The sequence below is a fragment of the Brassica napus genome, chromosome A1, assembly GCF_020379485.1.
Source record: "Brassica napus cultivar Da-Ae chromosome A1, Da-Ae, whole genome shotgun sequence".
NCBI lineage: Eukaryota > Viridiplantae > Streptophyta > Magnoliopsida > Brassicales > Brassicaceae > Brassica > Brassica napus.
The window spans coordinates 29,316,718-29,336,578 of record NC_063434.1 but is presented as its reverse complement, the minus strand read 5'-3'; the positions used below and the strand labels follow the sequence as shown (position 1 = coordinate 29,336,578).

Below are 19,861 nucleotides of genomic sequence, written 5' to 3'. Positions count from 1 at the left end.
TCAAAAAATGCTCGATTATATATATCACATTTAAACTCAAACTTTATTCAAAATTTGATTTCAAACGCTTTCTAAACCGAAAATCTTACATATGTAAGTTCTTGCTAGCTACTCTATATGAACCTCTTGTTTGTTTTTGAAAAAACTAAAAATCTATTGGTCATCAAATTTCAAATACAATTCATATTCTTGAAAAAATGAAATTTCGTTATATATACTACAAAAGCTTCCCATATTTTTTTTAAAAAAAAAACATTAATACTACTTTACTTAACTTCCCCATTTTAAATAATTTCTACTGTATTTATATGTTTAAATTACACTAGATTTTGACCCGCGCTTCGAAAGCGCGGGTTTTATGGATTATATATGAAATTGGATATGAGATAGTATTTTGAGTATATTGTGTATTATTATGTTAAAAAGTCGTATTATATCGAATACAAAAATTTGTTTAAACTTATATACTTATGAATAAGTTTATTCGAGATTTTTTATATACACTCTTATGTAACTCTTTCTTAAATATGAAAATTTTACCCAAATTTGATAAACCAACCAAACCAATACGAAATACAGATTGAGGTTCGGGATTGGGAAAAAGTACCTATTAGATTTTTTTGGACCTGTGGGTCTCTATTGGACTCTGGGTACCCAAAGTACCCAGAACATTTTGTTCATATTATGTATATTTGAGTAATTCATATATGTTATCAATATAAAAATATTATTGTAAATTTTGGATTCGCGTTTTATGTTATAGTTTCAGGTTTTGGGTAAAATTTCAAAATTTTGAAAATATATTTAAATATTGGATATTTTTGGTTCTCGGGTAAGATTTTGGTCGTTTAGATATTTAGTTATTTCTGTTATTTGTTTGATTTTGGGTATTTTCGTGTTTTGATTTTTTTGGTTTTTCGGATTCTTTAGATCTTTTTGTCCTAAATACTCGAACTAAGCTAGACTCATTACGTAGCCAAATTACATAGTAAATTTTACAGATAATTGAATTATTGATTCAAATTGACTTGGAACTAAAAGGAACCGATCTGAACAAAAAAAAAATTCAAATACCTAGTTGGATATAAATGTCCAAGACCCAAAGAACTTGGACCTGAAAGAAACCGATTTATATTTGACCCGAAGACCCGAATGCCCAAATCTAACCATCCATTATATTTTTGTGCATTTTATAAAAGTTACATTTGTTCAATTGGTGAAACGTAAGATTTATTTGAAAGGTTTTTGGCTAATTTAATGGTATAGATTTGTAGGTTTTTTGTTGAGCAGTAAAAAAAATATTTGTTGGCTTTTTGATAATTTTAAACTTATCTTAAATACTAAATTGTTATTTATCAATAAAATAAAATTAACATAATATATAATTTTTAAACTTATCTTAATTATGAAGTTAATGAGACATATTTGGAGAAGAGTATAATAAAGTGTACGTGATATTATATTTTCTTGAACCAAATTTATGAGATCATATATATATGGTATAATATTTTTGTTTACAAAAAGATATGTGTATAATAAATAAAAGCTTTGACTAAATAATTGTTAGAGAAATTTAAGGTAATATATTGTTTGTCCAAATATAAGACCAAAATATTATTAGTTAATGAAAGAGTCCAAACAACTTTTTTAAGTAGATTTATTAAAAATCCTTCTCTTTTAATAGTATTGATGTGTAGTTTTACAAAGAAAAATACAGCACATTGGGACGTTGCTAGCAGTGGATACCATGTTATATATCGCTAAACGCGTGTGTAATACCTACCATCCGAAGGCATTTGCATCTTCACACTTAACTCATTTAAGTCATTTACAATTATAAAGTTTGCCTGAAGATATTTTCCAAATTAAATTAAGAAGTCGGCCGTTCACGTAATTAATCTTCTAATCGAAAATAGTACTCACCAATGAGATATGACCACTAAATTTTTGTACGACTTAATGTAATAAAATACCCATTATGAACTTAAAAAAATATCAATGATCGATGTATTGTGCTATATATAGCGCAACATTCTTGTGCAAAATGCAATATCTCAAATACTTACCACAAAGCTATAGACAAAAGAAATACAAAATATACCAAAATACAAAAAATGGAAGGCCTTCTACGCTTCCTTGTAGCCATAGTCATCGTATTGGCTTTAGCATCTTCATTTGTTTCTTGTTACGACCCAAGTCCTCTTCAAGACTTTTGTGTTGCCGTCGATGGCGCTAATGGCGGTAATCTCTATTTAATATGGTTCCTTAATATCGTACAGTACTAATTATAATTTATTACTACCGTCTCTATTTAGAAATAAGAAATTAAAGTAAAGTGATGGCCCTTGAAACTATAATACATTGTCTTAATTCAATGATGAAGTGATGGCTCTTGAAACTAGAACAAATTGGTTTAAAGTGTAAATATACCCTGAAACTAATTCAAATGCTCCTAATTATAATTCGATACATGCTTCAGTCCAACATGCATGTCGTATAACGAAGCAAATTACGAACTATGTACAGCATAATTAATTACTCAGAACAGTAATAAAACACACCTAATATTGAACGTTTACATATCATCAACAATGCGACAAATAATACGTAACGATGTTTTATCTCTTATTTTCAGTTTTCGTGAACGGAAAATTCTGCAAAGACCCAAAATACGTGAAGGCCGAGGATTTCTTTACTTCGGGTCTAAACATCGCCGGAAACACCATGAACCGCGTCGGCTCCAACGTAACCAACGTCAACGTCGACAGAATCCCCGGACTCAACACCCTCGGAGTCTCTCTTGTCCGTATCGACTTTGCCCCGGGTGGTCAAAACCCACCACACACGCACCCACGAGCCACGGAGATCCTCGTCCTTGTTGAAGGAACGCTCTTGGTAGGGTTTGTAACATCGAACCAAGACAACAACAGATTGTTCTCGAAGGTTCTTTATCCCGGGGATGTGTTTGTGTTCCCCATCGGAATGATCCATTTTCAAGTGAACGTTGGGAGGACGAACGCGGTTGCGTTTGCTGGTCTTGGAAGCCAAAACCCCGGTACGATCACAATCGCGGACGCGGTTTTTGGTTCAACGCCTTTGATTATGCCGGAGATTTTGGCTAAAGCGTTTCAGCTGGATGTGAACGTGGTTAGGTTTCTCGAAGGAAGGTTTTCTTCTAAGTATGATCGTCATTATTAATAAGATTAAAGGAGTGAATTAACAAAAGAAAGATAAAAGGAATGACGTGAAAATGTAAAATATGAATAAATGGTGTGATGTGGTATGTAATATAGTGTGTGAAAATTGAAATAAAACAATTAAGGCGGTAAACATAAGTTATTAATTTGGTAATAGAAACTGTGAACGCATGAAAATGAAGCCAATCTATATACTATAAAATTAATTATTTTCTTTCTTTTGTGAATAGCTAACATCCAAAAAGGTAAGTTGGAAAAAAATGTAAAAGGTAAAATTCTCTACAGTTCCTTTTGATCGAAGGAGAAAATTTATTCTCTGCCAAAGCAATCCATCTGTCCCCTTTCCAAGAAATGATGAACAATCCTGTGACATTGGTTTCTGGAGAGATTTGACTTCTCCACTCAGTTTTTGGTTTACTATTCGAGTCATAACGTAATTTTTGGTTTACAAAGTAACGCACAATCCAGTTGAAATACGCATGCAAGATCATTTTTGAATCCTGTTGAAAATAATCGCTTCTGTGTGTTGATCGTAGACCTATGAGTGTCACTACATTGAGCACTGGTTACAAGAAATGAAACTTATGCATCTTTTTTTCTGTGAAGTGTTTGATTTATCAAACTAAATTGTTAGCATTAGACTTATCTGTGAATTTGAGCTTAAATATTTGAACAGTCTTTGTGCCAAGAAACATCATTACAAAAACACATTCTTACAATTCACGAAGCATGAGCATACATAAACAACTTTATTTTGCCTTTCTTCTAGGTATTTTCAATTTTTAATACTTCCTTTTGAACATTTTTGAGTCATTGATTTGTAAGGTTTAATCAATAATTTGATTTTGATCACATTTTTTCATGAACTCTAAACCAAAATTTGCATGATGTCAAGGAAATGATGCGGATCAAAATCCATTAGACCATTTCATCTCATGTGATGTCTAACAGTTATCATGTGAACCAAGCATCAACTTGGAAAAAATAAGATGAACTTAAGATTTCGTATGTTTTCGGCATTTGAATGGAAATTTTTGATAGCCGCTTACATTATGTCCCCAAAATAATCTTTACAAGCTTAACATGATTACAGAAATGAACTATGAATGCGGATTAGCTAGCTAACATGTTAAAAGGGCTCTTAACTCTTAAGTATAAATGGTAAATTTTCTTCTTCCCAATGTGAAGAGATCTAATCCTCCGTGATTCAAATTTGCTGGCTAATTTATGGTACCTAAAGATATGTGAAACTACAATTTCTATTATGATGTATGTGTTTTGTTATCTTAAGCTACTTATAGTTTTGTAACATTTTGCGAATAAGAAACTTCTAAAATACGGTATTTATACATTTTATCCCTAAAAGTATGCCCTTTAATGGAATATATTTTTGTTTGAAACTAATATTCAAATCTCATTTGAAGACGAATTTAGAATTCAACAGGATTGGCAACACATCCTATTATTTGTTTCAAAATGTTCAAAAAAGGTAACGACTTCAAAGATTGATTATGAAAAGTGTACTGTTGAAACCGGTCTTATTATAATGAATGGGCCAAAAAGGTTAAAAGAGAATCTACAACATTCAAAAATAATATTTACAAGCACTTTTTTTGCTTTCGCTTAGTAGCTTACATTTTATGTTCATTATTTGTATATCATTATTGCATTTATGGGTTTGGTCTGAACCTATATTTATTTCTTAGCTGGGAATTTACCCTTAACCTTTTGAACCTCCTGTGGTTCTAAATAGAACGCCTTGGCAAGCAAGTCATCAGGAATCGGAGGGTTAGCACCAAACAGAGACGGTCCAACACCTTGAGCCCCGGAGTTCTGACTGTCAAAAGCAGCGAGCACAGAAGCAGGAGCATTGTTAGGGTTCTGCTGGAAATGGAGGAGGGCTCTAGGGAATACAAAGACGTCTCCCTTGTTGACATGTTTGGAGATGAGTTTTCCAGCGGTGGTCAAGAATCCAACGAAGAGACGTCCTTCTAGGACGAATATGGCTTCTGAAGCTCTAGGGTGAAGATGCGGCGGGTTGAGTCCGCCTGGTGCGTAGTCGATCCGAGACATGGAGATACCCAAAGTGTTGAGGCCAGGGATTTTCTCAACGTTCGCACCTGTAACGGCTGAGCCCAGTGTGGTGTTCGTGGTGGATGCACCATTGGCTAAGCCTATGTAGTAGAAGTCCTCTGGTGTTACTTGTGCTGGGTCTTTGCATGGGTATCCGTTGACTTTCTCACCTATTAAGAACATGATTAAAGTCAATGACAACAAAATTATAGTGTTGTAAGAAAATTAGTGATTCCAGTTCATACATATACATACTTTACAAATAAATAAATAAATCTAAAAGAGACGTATCCTATCCTCTTCATTATTCAGAAATGTGGCATGAATCTACTTTTTTCCAGAATAAAAATGTTAGAAGAACAGATTAGAGAGATGTGATACCGTTGAGATCAGCAACACAAAAATCTTGGAGCATGTTTGATTCGGCAAAAGCCGTGTGGGCGGCCACAAGCAAGATGGTAACAAAAAGATAAATCATGGAAGTTGCCATTTCGAGAAATGTTATTGATGAGTTTGAGAAAACCCTTTGACCTTATTTCTCAATTTATATACGTCAAGAAGATTTATCCAATGGAGAAACCAATGGAGATAGGGGAACATAGGCTCGTTAATTTTAAACTTTTGCCATAATTAGGTTAGGTGTTCTGATCGTTGGTTTATATTTGGTGATTAAAATGACTCTTGAATGTTTGAGACATCAATGAGCCTATAGTTATAGGTTGACACTCACCATAAATATACCATTAAACCCTAATAATCAACAAACTTGAAATGTTAAAAGAAGGGACATTGATTTTGGTTGCTTATCGCCTATCGGTTATAAAGCTCAAGAGGTTTGTTTGGTTCAGTCAAATCCAAACTGGTCCTTCTGTTTTGATAACCAAACCAGAACGCATTGTTCTATTTCTACCCAAAAAAATTAAATCAGAGCTTTAAACTGGCTAGAGGTGAACAAAATCGAATTTATCTACCCATGCATTTGCATGATCATAAGATATCTAATATTAAACCTATTTGGGGGGTCAAGTAAGTACAAATTATAATAGAATATGGAACTAAACATATTCATAAATGTTTGTATAATGAAACAAATTCTTTCCTCAATAATGTAGCAAGTAGAGTCCATATATAAAATGATGATTGAATACCAACTAAGCAATATATTTATAAACATGCATCCAAGCACGTAGATATTGCAATCTCTTTGATTATTTAATACTGATCAAAGACAACCTCAACTGCTTCAACTCTATTACAATCTATCATCTCTTGTCTTCACATGTTTCCCATAACTTTTTCTCTTCTTTCTCCATCCTCAAAGATTCCACTAATCCATTTTTCATTCTTGTCTAATCCATTATGACTGTGAAGGTAAACATCCTATAACCACTTTTCTCAAACCTAATATGGAATGTTTCCATTTTTGTTGTTCTTAATTTCTATCTGGTTTTGAGTAGAAAGTTGAGATCAAGGTGGATATAAACTGTGGGAAATGCAATAGCGCAATCTTGGAAGCAGTCACAGTGATTGAAGGTACTAAGAAGAAAGTCTTAAAGCAATCAGTTCTCTAACATATCCTACTACTAAAAACATGAGATCTGATGCAGGTGTGAATCATATATCATTAGATGAGGAGAAAAACATACTTACCGTAGTGGGAACAATGGATCCGGTCTGCGTTGCTTCACGACTCAAGAAAATTAAACAGAAGCCTGTGATCATCAGCGTTGGACCACCACCAAAACCTCCAGAACCGCCAAAGCCTCCAGAGCCACCAAAGCCTCCAGCAGAGCCTGAGCCACCAAAGCCTCCTCCTCCACCACCACCTGAAAAACCAAAGCCTGTATGCAACTGCAAACCTATGTTTCCTAATCCTTACTGCGCAAGTTGCGATGTTGTGTCTGTTACTACCTATGAAAGTGGAAGCGGCTGCACCATTGTTTGAGTCTTGTATATCTTACCTTAATTGCTGCTACTTTTTATCATAACCTTCATGTCAAGTCCCGAAACTTATATTAGTAATACTTTTTTTTTTATAATGCTATTTTTTTTCATAAGATATGTATCTTTATTGTTGTTTCTCTCTCACTTGTTTTAATTAGTAGCTCCTTTGATGCGTAGTCTCATAAACTCCAAATCTCATTGGAGAAACGTATGATTGATTGTGCTGCTCTGGAAATCCATAATAAAACCCAAAACAAAGTTTTGCCCATAAGAGTTTAAATGCAATCATAGAGAAATGATTCCTCTTTTTTTTTTTCCATTGCAAGTAGTTGATAGATATATAATATTGGTATTGTCAACATTAGTCCCACAAAAAATTTCACAAATTTCCAACAAATGCAGATAATGGATAAGAATAACAATATAATAGAGACAATAAAGAAAGTGAAGAGAGTAGAGAAGATACAGAGTGTGTTGACACTTGACACCCTGGTTCTAGAGTGAGAGACAGCTAACCAGTTTTCCCCACTCTGTGTGATTATAGGTATCATTTTCCTTTTTAAGTTCTTTCAGCCAAACTAAGTTCTTCATCAAATCTGCATATATAATCATCTGAATTCTTGAAATTGAACCCTGTCCATTACTTTTTATTCTCATTCCTTCTGAATCTTCTTTCATGGCTTCAGATTCTTAGACCACAACTGCAACTACATCTGATAAGGTAAGCTGGCTCAGACATTCTCCCTCTGTCCCCATAGAATCTTATTACATATGTTTATGTACTCATCTTATGTATACCTTTCTAAGTGATGCTTTTAAGCGTGATAGATAGATTTTCTGCATCTTGTTTTTGTTCTAGTAAGATCCATATATGCTTTCAGTGTGACGGAATCTAATATACATACGTATGCTCTCATAGAAGAATAGTCTCTTAGTATAAAACTTAAATAATCTCTTGATACCAGCAACTATGAAAGCTAGGTTACAGTGAATGAGATAAAATTTGGTTTGTATCTTCCACTGTTTTGGAATGTTCAAACATGATTATATAGCACGTGGATTTAAAAGAAACCATAAACGAAGCAACACCTAATGTGTGGTTATAGTTCCATAATAAAAGTTATTATTTTTACCTGATGCAGCCAATGGAGATTAAGGTGAATCAAGAAGCTAAGTTGATGGAAAAAGAGATAGTATTGCAGGAAACTGAGGATGTAGTGAAAGACAAACCGGTTTCAGATTCAAACCTGAAGGTTACAAAGGATGAATCTACAGAAGAGAGGAAAGATGAAAGTGAAAGTGACGAGAAGAAGGTAGCTGAGCAAGTGGAACTTAAAGAACCAACCCTTGTTCCAGTGGTTAATACTGAAGCTGTTGATGTGGAGAAAGCAGAAGAGAAGCAAATAATGGAGAGTGTTGTTGAAGAAGACAATAAGGATAAGGAGGAGAAAGAGGTGGTTGATGTTTCAGATGAAGTTGGAAGCAAACAGGTGGAACCAGTTGATGTTCAACTTGTTAGAGAAGTACCTTCAGAGACTATAGAAGACAAATCTTAAAGATGTTGAGGTTCTTGAAGTCAAGCCAAAGCCAGAGGATTCTGAAACAACTGAGACTCCGCTTGAGAAAGCAAAGGAAGTGGCACCAGAAGTTGAAGTAGTAAAGGCAGAAGAAACACCTGAATCAACAGAACAAGCTAGGGTTGAGACTGAAGACGACGTTTCATCTCGTCCTTATGTCATTGAGAAGACCATTACTGAAGAGAAGCGTGTAGTGGAAGAACCATCAAAGGATGAACAAGAGAAAGCAAGTGAAGCCAAAGATGTCGTTACTAAACTAGCTACAGAAGATGAGAACATCACGAAAGACACTGCTACAGAATCAAGAGAGAAGGAAACTGAAGGAAACAAACAAGAGGAATCAATTACAGAGAAAGTATCAGAGGTTGTTGAAGTGAGCGATGAGCTGAAACAAGAAGCAGAAGTCACAACCAAAGAAGTTGATGTTAAGCAAAAACATTCAAACAGCATTATGTCAAAGGTGAAGCAGTCTCTTGTTAAGGCAAAGAAAGCCATCATTGGAAAATCTCCAAGCTCTAAGACTATCACAACGGAAGAAGCCAAAGAAGAAACCAAAGTCAAGTGATAAAGAAGTCATGTGTTAAATTTTTTCAAGGTTTTTAAATTTATTTTGCTTCGTGTGAGGGAAAAACAGAACATTCTTTTGCTTTTTGTTTATGGTTGTGTGGTTACAATTTATATCTGTAAACCTACAAGCTTTGTGTTGTGTTATGGATGTGTGTTTAGAAATTTCTTCAAGTTATTGTCATGGAAGTAATTTCTGTTTAGTCTCAAATTCTTATGGGAGTTAATGGGCTTTTATGGGCCTTAATGGGTTATTTTGTAACCCAAACAATGTCCAGGATAACTGGTGTACAGAATGGATCAACATACCAACCGGTTAAGACCAATGTCGGCAGGACCGAATCTATTCGGAATGATAAAAGGAACTAATAGTTTCAAGAAGCAAGATATTACCACTTATTTATAACAAGAAAAAATGACATAACCACCTTTGATTAGGACATCATATATAAAGTAAGAAACACTTTTAATATGTGCGGTGTCAATTCGATGCCACGGTTATGCGTTGGTGTCGGCCACAATAATTTAATAATTAAGGAATAGATGACCATTTTGTAAAGAAAATTTGTTCAGTGAAAGCGACTTTAGGAAGAAATAACATATGCTATTATACTGACAGACGAAGCCAGACTAGAATGATCCACAGACCACACGATCATAAGGATCTCAAAATATCATTATTTTGTAACTTTCTTTATTTGCATCAAAGAGTATTCAATGACAACTAAGCTTTGCTGTCATTAATATATATACAATGTTTGATTGGTTAGCTTGTTAACTTAACATTAATTTTCGCTACAAAATACGGAAGTTGAAATGAAGCCAAAACAAGTCGGGATAGGTCATACGTCAACAACCACAATTTAAACATTCTTCAAAGTTTGTAGTTCTTTTATTTATTTTTGGATAAAAGAATGCTTAATTATACCGGTTATTGAAACGCGGACCGACCAATAGGTTTATATTCAAACTATATACGATATCCAAACCAGCGATGCATCTACATTGATGATGCAAAATACGATACAGTGAATACAAACTGAGAAATGAACACACAGAGTGCAAGCATGGACTTGGCACGTGAGAGGACGGCCGGATAATGTGTTGACAGACCTGAAGGCATGTGACTGGTCAACGTGTCTTGTTACTGTTGCTAGAAGGTGTGAAGCCATACCTCTCGCCGAACTCCACGGCGGCGATTGTCCCGGCCCACATTCCCATTCCGACAATAAAATGGTTTTTGAATAGTATTATGGTTTCAAAACATATATAAAATGCGTTGTGCTTGGGCTACGTGTACCTCTTGGTACGCTATTTAACTTCCTGACAAGTGCCATGAAATTTAGTAGTCTAACGACAAACAATTGTTTTTTTGTCAACAGATAAAAGAATTCGTAGAATATGTTTTTTCTTGATTTTAACATTGGATATTTTCAATGTGACATTTTGTATAATTGGTGTAGAATTTAATTACCGATTTCTTTCAAGAAAGAATAAGAGCTCTACATTAATAGGATAAATATATAGTATCACCGGGCTGGAAACCTAGTTAAATCAACTAAAGGCCACATTTCAGCAACTTTTAGCTAGCGTAATGGGTTTATCAATTTAAATCGACGTCAAAACGTAGTTGAAGTTATTTTCGTGCACGTATCTATATCCCACATCACCTTCAATTTATATAAATGATAAAAAAAAAATTCCTATAAGTTTGTCTTGGGTGCCCAGGAAATTAGTTTATACACATGACACGGTAACCTCAAATTGATAGTCTGACTCTTTCCTAATACTTATAAGAAATTTTTATTTAAATATCAATATTTTTTTTTTATCAATGAACATGATATACTGGTTTTATCATTTGTTTTTATTCAAACATGGGGTAAAAGTAAGAATATGAGAAAGAAACAGTATATTAGAGCCAATAGGTTTCAGGAAATAATTAATTTAAGAGTTATTATTCACTTAATCTGTTTGAAGTAAATTGTAAGATACCCTCTTTTACTCCCAAAAGAAAAAAAGAAACAAATAAATCATTTTTGATCAAAAAAAAAAATCATTAAGGTTTGAAAAAATGAAAAAAAAATATCCCTAAAGAAAAAGGCCATACAGAGTGGACACCACGTGGCGTGGCTCATACAGTTCTCTAAAGTCAGGTCTATATATAACCAGACCATACAAGGAGATTCAAGAGTCCAGAATCATCAAGAGAAGTTCTATTATAATTTAGCTTTTAAACATAAACATTTTCTTACAAACTCAAAGAGCTTGAAAAATGAGTACAGCTACTTTCGTAGAAATCCTTCTGGCTATCCTCTTGCCTCCTCTCGGCGTCTTTCTCAAATTTGGCTTAAAGGTATATTTTATCTTCAATCGACGACTACTGTGTTATGTTCAATCATATAAAACTCGTATTTTAAATTTTGAGGATTTTATTAAATTTTCTGTTCGCAGGTTGAGTTTTGGATATGTTTGATATTGACGCTGTTTGGTTATCTTCCCGGGATCCTTTACGCTCTTTATATCATCACCAAGGACTGATTTTCATATCTCATCTGTTCTTTCCTCTCGGTCTCCTTGTAAGTTTTCTACGATCTCTCTCACTCGATATAGATTAATTATTATATAAACATACATGCGTATGTGATGGCTATAAAACGAGATTTACATAAATCATTTTTGATTTAGTGGACTTAGTTAGGTATATGGTGAACCACGTTTTCTAAGTTATAAAGACTCCCTAACCCCGATAAGAAATTAGTGAGATATTGTTACGTATCATTTTCGCAAAACCAACGAATAATAGCATCTTTTTTTTTTGGCATCAAAAGCTCCATAATCTTATTATTAAGAGGATTCCAACCAACGAATAATAGCATCTTTTTTTTCTTTTGTTAAATATTTTCCATGTTCCATTTGAGTTTTTTTATTACTATAAGGAATTTACTGACCAAAATTTAATTTTACATTGGTATTGTATAGGAGGAAACAGCTGTTCGTCGTCGTGATCTCCCATTGGGACTGCTTCATCATTTGTTTTATCTGTTCTGAGTAATTAATTGTCATTGTTGTATTTGTATTATTATATACTTTATGCTGATATATATGAAGAAGAATTCGTTGGTTTATGTGAGTAACTTGTTTATTTCCGTGGTAAAAATGTAGTAGAGTAGGTTTGAATTTTGGACCACCACAAAAAGAAAAATTAAACCCTGCTTTATATAACTCCATTGTCACACTCACATGGTTCATCTCATCAAAAGCAAATTTGTATCATAGTTGGTAAATTCACGTGGTCCATGAGAAATACAACACAATCATCACCCCCACCAGTTGTGAGCAACCCCACATGAACACGGTTTCCGTGACGCGCTAGGCAAACTATTCTTTCGTTTTTGGCACTCCTAGTGCTAATTAGTAATTTGGGAGTATTAGGTTATATCTCGTTAAATCCCTTTCGCCCTTGCTAAATCAAAATGAAATAATTCCTCATTTAGCTTAAAGAAAAAGGAAGACGTATACAAACAAAAAAGGTAAGCACCACGTTGCTCATAAATATCTCTATATAGTGTGAGATACATGAAGGAAGAGTAAAGAAGAAAACACAAACACGCACACTCTGAAGCTTCAATAACTTTCTCAATAACTTCTTAAAGCTTAAGAAAAATGGGAACAGCTACTTTCATAGATATTCTTCTCGCTATCCTCTTGCCTCCTCTTGGTGTCTTTCTTAGATATGGTTGCGAGGTAATTACTTTAATTTTTTAAAAAAAATTCTTATAAAACGGATTTTACTAGTTACAATATCTTCAACATGGAGTTATTTTTCAAATATATAAATTCACAAACATAAAAATTGGAATCTTATTGCAGGTTGAATTTTGGATATGTTTGGTTTTGACGCTTTTTGGGTATCTTCCTGGGATCCTCTACGCTCTTTATGTCCTCACCAAATAAATTACCATCTATCATCTCTTCTTTTCATTTCATCTCCTTGTAAGCTTTTTCTCTGTACTCTCTCTCTGTCCATGAATACATGAGTAACATGACCATGAAACAAGATTTAAGAAGTCATCTTTTGATATAGTTTGTATTGGTAATTTTTCATTGGATTATCAAGTATATGTTAGGTGGTGAACCTATCTAACAATATATTGCTATGAAAATGATAATTTCAAGGTAATTTAGGTAAGGTATTGTTAATAGTATTCACTTACTAGTGCTTTCGATAAAAACTAAAGTTAACTGTAATGATAAATTAGAAATATCTATCTTAAAATATATTTTTCGGAATTTTCAATATTTTGTTCATTCACAAATATTACAAGTACAATAATTTTTCTGACAAGTTTTCATGTGTTGTTATTATGCAGGAACAGCTGTTTCGTCGTGTTTTCACATCTTTGTGTGACTAGGATTCATCGTTTCTTCAGTCAGGGTTTTATCATTGTTGTGTGTTGCATAGTTTTTGTTGATATATATAAAGAAGAGATCCTTCGTTTTGTGTGAAGAACTTGTTTATTCAAGTTTTTCAAATATATAAATAGTTTTTTCTATCGTTTTTTTGTAACAAGTATTTTCTCGTTTCAATAAACAAATGCAACATTGATAAAGCATGAAATCATATTTAATGAAATCAAAGGCAATGTCATGCAATGAGAACTAGCTACAATACATATAAGGGTTCCCTACATATAATTGGTGAAGCTCACACAAATATATAAATAGTTCCCAAGCATAAAACAACAACATCATGACGTTATGTATCTTTTTTTTTTAAGAATAGGAAATTCTATGCCGAAGCCCCCCGTACATTCCATATAACGAAGCACAAACCATGTTAAATTAATTCTACTTAGGAGAATTGATCTTTCCCACCGAGAATTGAACTTGCGATCCTTGAGACGTTATGGGTAAGGTTGCTATCTCTCATTTGTCCAAGCAATCAAATTAAGTCAAGCTTCCAAAAACATTATGGGTAGTAGTTCTCTCTTCCCTTTGAGCAATGAGCAAAACTCAACACTCTGGTCTAATGAGAGCTTAAGACAAATACCCCCTCCAATATTGCTTACTCTTTGAACTACCATTCTCATTGACTCATCGGGGTAGGAGTTTGGCTCGTCTGCTATATCACCCATATCATCTAATTACACTTAGTCCATCCTCTGACCAACACCCCATCTAATTACACTTAATTAGTCCATCCTCTGACGAACGGGGTGTCCAACGTTACAGTCCATCCCTCTGTTGTCTAGAATCACCACTACCTGCTTCTGTGACCAATCGGAGTTGGAAATACATTCCTTAATATCGTAACCAGCACGGTTTAACATTTTCGTAGCTTCTACTAACATCATGATCAAAGACAAATTCATTACGAATACGAGTCTTCCACAACCTTTAGAAGATCTAATACGAGTTTGTATGTATCATCAGACTTACAAAAATTACTCGCATCTCCCATTCATTACTGAATGGTTTCTCATTCATAGATTATAATTGTTAATTGACGGTATTTCATAATATTTAGTGGATTTTGTAATGTTTAAAAAAATTGAGTGGACTTGCTAGCTGGTCGAGCCTACTTGATCGGAACCGCTATTTGTATCAAACAGTTATCCATATAGACCAAACTAAAACGAATGTGAAAATAGATGCATGATATTTAGCAAAAAAAAAAAAGAAGATGCAAGATCCAAATCAACTTTAATATATAATCCTACATATACAAATATAAAAAGCCATTCGCACATCGTATTTGCAAAGTTGCGTTTTCACTTTTCACATATAACGTGTGGATAGACTCGCATTAGATTTTATAGATAAGCTTCAACACTTGTCATCTCATCATTTTATCAAAAATAAACAACTGTCTCACCAATATAATAGTTGTGACGTAGCATGAGTAAGCACTAATTACACCCACAAAATGAGTAAGCACTAATTAATTGGTATAATTAAGTAATTATTTTTACTCAATTAATCCTTAACAATTTGAAGCTAAAATTAGCATTTCTAGCTACAAAATGAGTAAGCACTAATAGTTGTGACTATATACAGCCTGTCAAATCATCACCACTATTAACATAAATCTTTTTACCATATAGAAAACGTCATTATATATACATCTGTATAAACTGTAAAAACATAAACAAATAAACTATTGTAGTCATGACAAGGAAGAAGACAAATCTTGCTTACATTTCCAATGTCTCGGCGAGAAAAAGAACACTGAATCTTAGGAAGAAAGGACTTCTGAAGAAACTTGATGAAATCAAGACTCTCTGCGATGTGGATGCATGTGCGGTCATCTACAGTCCATACAACTCAACACCAGAGGTGTGGCCATCAAACTCGGAGGTGCAAAAGGTTATGGAGAAGTTCGAAAACTTGCCAGAGGAGAAGCAGACAAAGAAATCGTTTAACCACGAAGAGTTTCTCAATCAGACAATCACAAAAGTCCAAAATCAGGTTAAAAAATTAATTGAAGGTAATAATGATAAACTCATGGAGGAGCTCATGTTCTCTTGTCTTAATGGGAACATGGGAGATTTGGCTATAGACGATAGTAATCGTGGTAACTTGTGTGAGTTTATTGATGGACATCTCAAGAAACTTTATCATCATAAAAACGTAATCCTAAAAAATACGCATCTTGAGACCGGTGAATCTTCCTCAATGGCTATGGCCATGGGCATGCCACCAGTCGCTATGGCTGAAGCGGGTTCTTCTTTCTTCAACTCTCCTCAACAAACCAATGAGTCTCAGCCTCTAGTCACTTCAAACCAGGGACAAGAACATATTAGTTCTCATGGAAACCAGTTTCTGAATGTCCCAACCAATTTTCCTCAACAACCCAATGAAGTGCAGTGTGCAGTCTCTTCAAACCAGGGGCTGGAACATGTTCCTTCACTTAAAAACAACTTTATGTGTGCACCAATCTTCAATTCTCCTCTACTAACCAACGAGTCGCAACCTCTGGTTACTTCAAACCATGGACCAGAACATATTTGTTCTCATGGAAGCCAGTTTCCGAATGTCCCAACTTTCAACTTTTCTCAACAAACCAACGAACTACGTCATACAATCTCTCCAAACCAGGGGCTGGAACATGTTCATTCTCTTGGAAACAACTTTATGAATGCACCAACCTTCAATTCTCCTCAACTAACCAACGAGATGCAGCAGCCCATAATCTTTTCGAACCAGGGAGCCAACCATGTTGATTCTCTTGCAAGTAATCTCCTCCCAGTTAGCAACCATGGAGTTAATACTCAAGTTATGAATCAGGTTTGTGTTTGTGATTAACATACATGTATTTCAAACCATAATCAATATCAGCAGCTACATGTCAATATGTTTTAGGACGAAGTTTACTATCCACTAAATCAGCAAGATTGGTACGTTAAGGAGATGATGGAACAATCTGAGCCAACATGCTTTCCTTGGATGGAAGAAAATCATCATTACAATCACCGCCAGTTCTAAAGCATCTTCGTCGATCCGGTGGACGTAATGCCAACAATATTCCTATGTTATCTTATCCTTTTAGTTTTGTCAACTTTAAGTTTTCTAAGTTATGTCTTATCTATCATGTCTGAACTGTTAGTGCCAAAATATGAATTCAGATTAAAACTCTAGAGTCATTCTATGTTATTTATCTTGGGCAGCAAGTTGGCAAAACTATGGGCATTGTTTGCCTTTTTATCTTGTTATATCATCATTATGTGGTGGAGTTTCAATTCCTTTTGATCTAATGAATGAATGAGTTTGACCCCAACAAATTTCAGTCAAGTTAAATCTTCAACCCAAAATTATGTGGCAAATTCTTCTCATAGATACTGGATTCCGAAATAAGAATTTTTTATATGGAAACATATATCTATATATATATATATATATACTGTATGGATTTTATTCAGATAAGAAAATTATTGGTCTATTTAAATAAAACGCTGCAATTCTTAACTTTATCAATATTAATTATTAGCTAGAGCAAGTGAAATTATTGAAAATGGATTTCATTCCTGCCACAAGACTTATCTTATTACAGATATAACTAAGAAAATATTGATTTGAAAAACAGAGGAAATATCTCGATCAATATCAGTATAAATAAAATATGAAAGCAGCAAAAACAAAATCGACATAGAGAATCAATATACGTACAAGATCTAAGAGACTAAGGGGTGATTGGTTAGACTTTATCTTCATACTTTAGCTTTATTTATTTTTAAATCACTAAATTTTACCAATTATGCTGTAGCTTTACTTTTAAAAATTAAAGTCTACATCAAGTTTTTATTTAGTTTTACCAATCATGCTTTAGCTTTATTTCTAAAGCAACAGCAAAAAAAAGTAAAGCAAAATTTTTTTTTATGTATTTTAAGCAAAAATACTACATCATCTTTTTATAGGCTGTAGAATCTGTAAAATGAAAAAAAAGTATCTATAATATCAAATAAATTATATAATCATAATAAAAACTTTTATAAGTATTTTAATTTTTAATTTGAGTGTTTTTTAATTATTAAGATATTTAAATAATATAAATATTACTTACATATCACATTTTAAATTACAATAAATTTTGATAATTTATAAAAAAATATTAATATAAATTATTTTAATTCATATAAAATAATAATTTTATATATACAACATATATTTCATATATTTTATTTTAAAATATCTACAATCTATAACTTACAGCTACAACAAATTTAACTATATCAAAAGTCTCTGCAGAAAAAGTCTACAGTAACAACTTTACAGCTACAACCAATTTATTTACAGCTAAACATCTACAGCTAAATTTTTAAAACCACAGTCGAACCAATCATCACCTAAGACTAGTTATACATATATACAAATACGAAAGCTGTCTCTAAGGCTTATTGGGTATTAGGGTATTTTGACATCTACATCAGGAATCTCTCATAGAGTATCTAAAGCCTTCAAATAATTAAAAATACAAAAAGAGAATACAGTGAAAAAGCATTTCTTTGTAAAGAAACTCACTACTTTTCATTCAAAGAAAAGAAACTGACTACTATTCTTTAAATATTCATTTTTGTTGTCGATAAATGATTGACTTAATTTATTTTTGTTATTTAAAAAATAAAACATATAAATAATTAATAATAAATATATTGGTGAGATACTCTACTTGGTATCTTATTACTAATTATGCATTTACTCCTCTTTCCACTCCTTCATAGTCATCTTGTTGCATTTGAAATGGGTTCCTCATATTTTTCAAATACTAATGTTATTAAACTCTCTTCGGCTAGTGAATGAGTTAGGCCTCAAAACCATGATCTTTTCCTGTCGGAAACTAGATAACATTATTTTTTTTGGAAATAATTTATGCCCTACTGCAAATGACCAACAAGATTACTATTGTATGATAATTCCGCTTGGTGTTTACGATCAGCATCAAATTTTAAATTTTGATCACAATAATATCAGCAAATGTTTGGAAAATGCCTAATTAATCAGACGATGAGCCGTCTCACCAAATGCATTTTCCTATTTTAAATGACAACTACCGTTACTTCCATCGGTCTTTAATACATCACACTGGTCAACGACGACATTTGTTGTGATGAATACTTTTTTTTTTTTTTTTTTTGAACACCAAATGCTTATATTAAACTAAACGCCCCATGGGCTAAGTCGATTACAACCGGAGTGATCCTCGACGGTAAACAGATAAACGGAAACAATTAAAACATAGCGAAGGATAGATGTGGCTAAGGAGAGAAGAGACCCATAGAGAAGCTTCACTTGTAATCCTAAAGCCTGCATTCGAAAGAACGCAAAAAAGTCGAAATCGACGTTGAAGAACCCAACCAACGGGTTTTGATAACAAGAAGTCTGAGAACCTCCGTAGACGATTGCAGCTCCGAGGAAAGGGTCGCACTGTGAAGAATCCAACCAACGGGTTTTGACTACGGGTCTCCTCCGACGCAAGCCACCACCACCACTCCCCACATAGTCGTGATGCTCTTTACTCTCCGGTTGGAGATGGTTTCTACTATCTCCGATGAATCTTTTGCGTCCGGTCCGCGACTGTTACCTGGTCCCATCAAGCCCTTTGTTCGCCTCCAACCTCGATGTCGCACCTCCTTCAACACCGCCGAGACTCTACAGGGCTCCAACCATCTTTTGGACTTTGGTTTGTTCGCAGAATCTTCCGTTGAGAAGTTTTCGTTCAAAGTGACGACCCCTCCAAAGATTGGTTTCAGATTTGATATGTTTCTAGTCAACTGCCGCAGCGTCTCAGTTATCTATTGTGTAAGAGTGTGGATTCGCCTGATTTTCTCGCTACTATGTCACTGCTGCGTTTCCATCACATTACGCCGTCTCAAGCATCGACGGTTCTTCACAGAGGTGACTTCTCACCCCTTTCCTCACTTCCGATACTATTGTGCAAGAGTGTGGATGCGCCAGATCTTCACGCTACTATGTCTCCGCTGCGCCTCTATCACAATACGCCGTCTC

General features: G+C 33.9%; 7 protein-coding genes across 8 annotated transcripts; 6 read left to right on the top strand and 1 right to left on the bottom strand.

Moving 5' to 3' along the window:
- The first annotated feature begins 2,028 nt into the window (after positions 1-2,028).
- On the top strand, positions 2,029-3,335 carry LOC106429262 (germin-like protein subfamily 1 member 7). The gene is made up of 2 exons (XM_013870004.3): positions 2,029-2,241; positions 2,636-3,335. The coding sequence occupies exons 1-2, from the start codon at positions 2,115-2,117 to the stop codon at positions 3,196-3,198; spliced, it is 690 nt and encodes a 229-aa protein (XP_013725458.2). The 5' UTR covers positions 2,029-2,114; the 3' UTR covers positions 3,199-3,335.
- A 1,386-nt stretch (positions 3,336-4,721) lies between these two features.
- Positions 4,722-5,851, bottom strand: LOC106382007 (germin-like protein subfamily 2 member 3). The gene is made up of 2 exons (XM_013821964.3): positions 5,652-5,851; positions 4,722-5,440 (listed from the first exon to the last, which is right to left on the bottom strand). Exons 1-2 carry the CDS (start codon positions 5,758-5,760, stop codon positions 4,893-4,895), a joined length of 657 nt encoding a protein of 218 aa, XP_013677418.2. The 5' UTR covers positions 5,761-5,851; the 3' UTR covers positions 4,722-4,892.
- Positions 5,852-6,446: 595 nt separating this feature from the next.
- Positions 6,447-12,483, top strand: LOC106382024 (heavy metal-associated isoprenylated plant protein 43). Of its 2 annotated transcripts, XM_013821984.3 has the most exons (7): positions 6,447-6,641; positions 6,728-6,803; positions 6,878-7,758; positions 7,901-7,935; positions 8,357-11,711; positions 11,810-11,934; positions 12,338-12,483. In XM_013821984.3, exons 1-3 carry the CDS (start codon positions 6,630-6,632, stop codon positions 7,213-7,215), a joined length of 426 nt encoding a protein of 141 aa, XP_013677438.1. In that variant the 5' UTR covers positions 6,447-6,629; the 3' UTR covers positions 7,216-7,758; positions 7,901-7,935; positions 8,357-11,711; positions 11,810-11,934; positions 12,338-12,483. The 2 variants fall into 2 exon arrangements, with proteins under 2 accessions (XP_013677438.1, XP_048618192.1); XM_048762235.1 differs by having other exon boundaries at positions 6,878-7,935.
- On the top strand, positions 8,360-9,356 carry LOC106382034 (translation initiation factor IF-2-like). Its single transcript, XM_048743169.1, has 2 exons — positions 8,360-8,737; positions 8,796-9,356. The coding sequence occupies exons 1-2, from the start codon at positions 8,360-8,362 to the stop codon at positions 9,354-9,356; spliced, it is 939 nt and encodes a 312-aa protein (XP_048599126.1).
- Positions 11,631-12,483, top strand: LOC106429211 (hydrophobic protein RCI2B). Its single transcript, XM_013869956.3, has 3 exons — positions 11,631-11,711; positions 11,810-11,934; positions 12,338-12,483. Exons 1-2 carry the CDS (start codon positions 11,631-11,633, stop codon positions 11,894-11,896), a joined length of 168 nt encoding a protein of 55 aa, XP_013725410.1. The 3' UTR covers positions 11,897-11,934; positions 12,338-12,483.
- Positions 12,484-12,773: 290 nt separating this feature from the next.
- LOC106429212 (hydrophobic protein RCI2B-like) lies at positions 12,774-13,976 on the top strand. The gene is made up of 3 exons (XM_013869957.3): positions 12,774-13,102; positions 13,229-13,351; positions 13,729-13,976. The coding sequence occupies exons 1-2, from the start codon at positions 13,022-13,024 to the stop codon at positions 13,310-13,312; spliced, it is 165 nt and encodes a 54-aa protein (XP_013725411.1). The 5' UTR covers positions 12,774-13,021; the 3' UTR covers positions 13,313-13,351; positions 13,729-13,976.
- A 238-nt stretch (positions 13,977-14,214) lies between these two features.
- Positions 14,215-17,100, top strand: LOC106382042 (agamous-like MADS-box protein AGL90). The gene is made up of 2 exons (XM_013822004.3): positions 14,215-16,645; positions 16,721-17,100. Exons 1-2 carry the CDS (start codon positions 15,527-15,529, stop codon positions 16,841-16,843), a joined length of 1,242 nt encoding a protein of 413 aa, XP_013677458.2. The 5' UTR covers positions 14,215-15,526; the 3' UTR covers positions 16,844-17,100.
- Positions 17,101-19,861: the final 2,761 nt, after the last annotated feature.